General features: G+C 33.4%; 1 protein-coding gene across 1 annotated transcript; it reads right to left on the reverse strand.

The window, feature by feature from the left end:
- Window positions 1–1,714: 1,714 nt before the first annotated feature.
- LOC112460596 lies at window positions 1,715–4,207 on the reverse strand. Its single transcript, XM_025025358.1, has 3 exons — window positions 3,648–4,207; window positions 3,284–3,449; window positions 1,715–2,569 (listed from the first exon to the last, which is right to left on the reverse strand). Exons 2-3 carry the CDS (start codon window positions 3,329–3,331, stop codon window positions 2,171–2,173), a joined length of 447 nt encoding a protein of 148 aa, XP_024881126.1. The 5' UTR covers window positions 3,332–3,449; window positions 3,648–4,207; the 3' UTR covers window positions 1,715–2,170.
- Between the last annotated feature and the right edge of the window lie 1,848 nt (window positions 4,208–6,055).

Raw genomic sequence — 6,055 nt, forward strand, 5'->3', positions numbered from 1 at the left:
CATAAGAAAGAAGGGGAAGGGGGAGAAAGTGGGGGACTACAGAGGGGTGATGTTAGGACAAACGGCATACAAGGTGTACGCTGCTGTTTTGGCAGAAAGGTTGAGGAAGGAGGTAGCAGAGAAGGGATTGCTTCCGCAGAATCAGACAGGGTTTAGGAGAGGGGTAGGAACCACGGACCACATGTATGTATTAAATTACTTAATAAATAGGCAGGTAAATTAAAGAAGAGGAAGATGGTGTTGTTGTTCGTGGACTTGAAGACAACTTTTTTGACTCGGTGGACAGAAGGATTCTGGTGGAAGCGATGAGGAAAAGAGAAGTGAAGGAGGGTTTGATGATGAGATGTAAGGAGCTGTTGAGAGATGCAGGGTAAGGGTGAGAGAGGAGCTGGGAGAGAGGTTTTGAACAGGAAGGGGTGCCCGTTAAGCCCGATTTTGTTTACGTTGCTGCTGACGGACAAAGAAAGGTACCGAATGAAAAAATTAGAGTGCAATAAGTCTTCTATAAGAAATTAAAAAAAATAAAATAAAATATGAGAGAGATAAGTACGTGAAGTAAGCGGAGAGGGAAGAGGAATGGGAGGTGGTGACGATTAGATATTAGTACAGCAGAGGAGAAAAAGGAATGAATTAACGGAGAGAAATAGTGGAATGGGATAAATATTTTAGAATAAATATAACGGGAAATATATGGACATGGATAGCGTGCGCGTTAGTGCAGTGTAAGGAGTAGTTAAGTGTAAGGAAAAAAATGTAAGCCGAGGAAGCAAAGTGTGATAATTCTTATGCGAGAAGTAAAAAGAAAGAAGAAAACAAAATATGGGAGAGACAGATATGTGAAGTGAGCGGAGAGAAAAAAATAAACTAGAAGTGGCGAATGGACATTGGTACAGTGGATGAGAAAGGGAATACATTTTAACGGAGAGAAATGGTGATGTGGGATGAGTGCTTTAAGGTGAAATGGAACAGAAAAAGTTTGAAGCGCGCGCGTAGCGCGCGTGTGTGCTAGTCCTTTTCTAAAAAGGAGATGTGAAGTTTATTGTTGTCGTTTTTCCGCGATGCCGATTGGTTTTCTTGCTGCGCTTACTTCATTTGCAGCTGTCATTGTATATTTTGACAGTTGTGTATAATAGGGTTAATAGTGAAATGTTAAAGATAAATAGCGCGCGCGTAGCGCGCGTCTGTAGTGTCTAGTGTATTAAAAAACGTAAATTATGATCTCTGAAATCTTGAATTATAATCTCTGAAATTAAAACAATGAAGATTTTTACATTAAATTTGCGAATATATAAGCAACTGTGTATCAGTAACAAGTTTATCAATGATATTAAAATGTAGAGTCTTCCATGTTTTTTAATGTAATCTATAATATAATTGAAGTAATCCATGTTAAATAATCTCTCATTTTGCATCGTAAAAGGAAGTATTTTGTAACTTTGTATGACAAAGTAAAGAGTAAAAGTTAATTAAAAAGCCATTAAAGAGAATAATTAAGTTTTCTTATATAATGTTATAATTTTTAGATTTTTCTCGATATAATTATGGTAATCTTAATTTATATTATATATATGAAAACATATTACATCATAACAGAATAGTTTTTGATCTTTCAAACTAAAAGATTTGTCATATCAATTCCATGATGGCTTTTTTTTAAAACGCGCCAATATTTATATCTATTATTCTATTGTTTTCCATTTTAATGTATTTGCTGTACTTTGCCATGCCTATTATTATTATTATTTTTTCTACATTATTTATTACAACTGTAGTAAATACGGTAGGCAGGAGAAGGCGCGAGTAGAGAAGGCCCTGGATAGTAGGAGTAGTAGGAGTGGGGAGTCGTGTGACAGAGCCCGTGAGAGAAAGACGTACGCGGTGAGCTCAGCGCGATCCGAAAGAGAATTTTACGATTACGATTATTATCATTTGCGAGTTGTGTACGCGAGTGCATAACATAGCCGAACAACTTCTCTGAAGCAGAAGTACCCAAATATATTATACTACTTTCATATTACAAGAAGTGAGAGTTTATTCGCTCCTTATCCATCCCGGCCCCCACATTAATATTTAGGAAGACTGTCGTAGCACTACATGTATAAGGACGGACAGGCAGATTTTCGGAATGCCTGCCTTGTCTAGTCTCAACACAACAAAAGTCAAGTATTCATTAAAGATCCAGCAAACCCCATTCGTCATACATTGGAATTCTCTTCATCATCAGTTTTATATAACTCTCGCTCTTTAGACCCGGACTTGAAAAAGTATCAGAATTCATCATCTCATCCAAATCTTTCACCTCAGTCTTGCAGCACAGCACTATCGGTAAAACTAAGAAGGATGCTATCATTCCATAACTGGCTCTTCGTTTTAGGGTAGTTTTCAATTCTTCCATGGTGGGTGGCTGCGTCTTGCAGCCCAGTTGCTTCATAGTCGCCGACAGTACGCCAAGATATTCATTTAATAAAACATCTCTCTTGTTTTCAATGACATCCGGGGAAGGACTTGTACTGAGAAAATATTGAAGATCGATTGCCGGCGATGTGTAGACACAATTTTGGAAATCCACCTGTAATATTAAACAAACTCTGTCGATCGATCGATTTTTTAAGCTCCTGGCAATTGAATTAGAAATGAAATCCGTGCCCCGGGAAAGAAGTGGGACTCGTGTTTAGGAAGTCGCGGCGAGAAAGTTGAGAGTTCGCGCGAATGACACCGGCAAACAGGTGGCGGTTGTACCTGAATGTGATCAAACTAGATTTATGCATTATTCATAATCTACTGCAATTTTAAGTATCTCATATTAGCGCTGCCTCTTTGTCTTGATCGCTAAAGTTGATATTGCGAATTATTAAAATGCGTTAACATATACCGTATACTTTTCGGAATATTATATGTTTATGTCTTATTCATTTTGTTAATTTTTATGTAAATTTATTTTGCATTTAACTGCAATTTGCATTGCATTCAAATACAAAAATGATAATAAAAATTCAGAAATATAGATAATTAAAACAAAGTGACTAAACGATGCTATACCTATTTATATTTAATTCATGCTCACGATGCTTTACATTTTTCAAAATTAATCTTTTAAGATATAGTTTTAAAGTAAATACGCTGTTTCAACAATATAAATTATGTCATTACATGCAGGTACAAATTAGTTTTCACTAATTTCGTTATTTAATCTTAAATTTTAATCGTGATTATAATAATAAATAAATCAATAAGCTTGTATTTAAAGGAAATATATGATTTTTTATAATGTGGTGGTACTTACACAAATGTGCTGAACAGGTTTGCCATCATTGTCATATTTGAACAACATATTGTTTACCCAGAAATCGCCGTGATTAATAACATTGAATTCATCCTCACATAACTTGGATGCATCTATTCCTATTTTATATATGTGGTCGGTGAGTTTAGCAATTTTTTACGAGTATCTAACAATAAATAAAAGTCACATAAACATGGAATTCTATAAAATTAGCGGAAAAATCATAAATATTTGCTGTATATTCTAAACAACAATTTGTGTTTCTATATATATTTGCTGGTTTCTGCTTATTATGTTTATTTATGTTATCTTAAACATTAAGAATTAGATTAATAAATATTGCGTTTATTTATGTAAATCTTACTTTTTCATTCCTGGCCAATTTGCAACCTCATCTGCTAAAGCTTTAAGACTTATAACGAAAAAATTTTGCACTTCTGGCGGGTACTGATCGTTAAATATTCCTTTTGTATACATCTCTTTTTGCTTTGGTTCCTAGATATTAAAATATTTTTATCAAAGAACATTGATATTCATTCATTTAATTATAAAATTTAGTAAATAAGTTTGTAGTGTGCAGGACTGGAAATTTGGAACATGTATATACATGAGGCTATAGAAAAAATCTACGACATTAATTTAAATAACATGTGATTTCTTAATAAATTTAGAGAACATTTTTTCTTGAAGATAGTTACGAGGAAGACTATTTGTTACAATTTCCTAATATAAATTTCAATATAAATTACAAATTACGATTTCGTAAATGTAGAAGGACTTACTGCTTACAATTAGTTAGGCACATACGTGTCCATTTAAATTAAAAGCTTAAAGCTTTTCTTTTTTAATTGTTTTAGTTTCGAAGGTATTTGATATACGCAATATTTTAATCGAGGAAAAGTCAATTTTCTTTAGGTTAGTTAATAGGTACTAATTGTAAGAGAATAATTTGATATATTAAATCAAATAATTAGGACTCTCGATAATAAACATTAAAAATTAAATCTGAGAGTCAACGCGTGGTTATTTGTGCGTGATAAATTAAAATTTATTTATTAGTTCTTTTTACAGAGATAGCAAAATGCAAAATATTGAAATAGTATCAAAGCATAATTTTGAATTTATTGCAAATTCTTATGAAAAGAATTTCTTTTATATTTGAAGAAGGACTCAGAATTGATGACATAAAAATGAATTTTTTATGAACTCTTAAGAATCATTTTAGAACAGAGAATAAATACGGAAAAACAATTAATTTCATAAATCGAGAATTTAAAAAAAATTCTTCTTTTCTTCTTACTATTTGGGTTGTATATAACATATCTGCTTTTAAATGAGGCATAGATATCCGACATATATGCAGAATCAGATATCATATCTGAGATAAAATTATCATGACTTTTTATAATCTTGGAGATGTCTCTGAAATATTCTCATGATATCTTGCGCAATAAGATATATTCCATTATTCAGATATCTTCTAGATATCTTGGAGACCTATATTTTGCTGTGTGGAGCATGTCATCGATACTCGAATCTATCGAAATATTATTGTCGCTTTTCAGCGATGCCGATTGGTTTTCTTGTTGCGCTTACTTCATGAGTGGCTGTCATGGCATATTTTGGCAGTTGTGTGGTTATTTGGTTAATAGTGTAAAGTTAATAGTAACAGTAAATTATTAAAAATAAATAGCGCGCGTTTGGGTAATTTTATACAAGGTGAGCTCCCTCCTCACCGATTTCGCTGAATTTAAGCTTAATCGACGCGTTTTTGCACAAAACGAACGAAAAAAGGGCAGAAAAAAGTCCCGCTCTGCCCCGCGAAGCAAGATATTAACTGTTAAAGTTGACGACTATCAGGTTATGAAACAGCTGTCATACCGACGAATCATATACTGTGTTTCGTTAATCTCAACACTTAATATCTGTAACAGAATAAATAATTTGTTAAAGCAGAGAATAGTTGATATATGAAAAGTACATATTTATGTGTACTTTTCACATACCAACCATTCTCTGCTTTAACAAATTATTTATGTTTTGTTAACTTAAGGGGATCCTATAGCGAAGGCCGAACTTCCTCGACGTCGGTAATGTCAACATTTCTAATCCTGTTTTCTATGTTATATCTATGTCTGTCCTTGTCTAACCAGAGGCATCTGTCTTTGTTCGATTGCTGCGCCATCTCTCGCTACACGCAGTACTGCTTATCCTGTCAACCTAAATGTGCTTTTGCTTAATAAAACTTCATTTTACGGAATCTTTTTTTCTAGACGTTGAATCTTAGTTTTATTTACACGATATTGTTCCTACATGTTGTCCCTACGTCGCCTTGGTGTCATTATATATATATAAACTGCAGTAATTTTGTTATTGTCGTCAGATGACAGTTGTATGTGCCCAAATTAGTAAAATTTTTAATTTTTTTTCGTTCCCGATATGAAATCGTACAACGCGATGTAGATTTTTGTGCGTACTTTAATTCTAGACCAAAAACTTGCATTTCTGTAAAGCCAATTCAAAAATTCCTTAAAATGAAGAAATGTCGGTAACTACCGCCACTATAGGATCCCCTTAAATGCTTATATAATATCCAGGTAGCAAGCACTCGTCATTTTGACGTCAATATTTGGTCATAATTGGTCAGTAACGTCATTCGTCGATTATGTGACGTATATTTAACGTCATGTTTTAATACGTCAAAAAGACTTTGTAAAATGACATTATATAGACGTTTAATTGACTACCCAGGTAGCAGACAGTCGTCATAAT

The sequence above is a fragment of the Temnothorax curvispinosus genome, unplaced genomic scaffold (genome assembly GCF_003070985.1).
Source record: "Temnothorax curvispinosus isolate PA1 unplaced genomic scaffold, ASM307098v1 QBEX01010655.1, whole genome shotgun sequence".
Classification (NCBI taxonomy): domain Eukaryota; kingdom Metazoa; phylum Arthropoda; class Insecta; order Hymenoptera; family Formicidae; genus Temnothorax; species Temnothorax curvispinosus.

Bases quoted from the DNA above. Each gene is read 5' to 3' on its own strand.
- LOC112460596 (XM_025025358.1), bottom strand. From the start codon at position 3,331: ATGTTGTTCAAATATGACAATGATGGCAAACCTGTTCAGCACATTTGT. The intron at 2,570-3,283 runs GTAAGTACCACC...TTAATATTACAG, and splicing joins AACCTGTTCAGCACATTTGT to GTGGATTTCCAAAATTGTGT.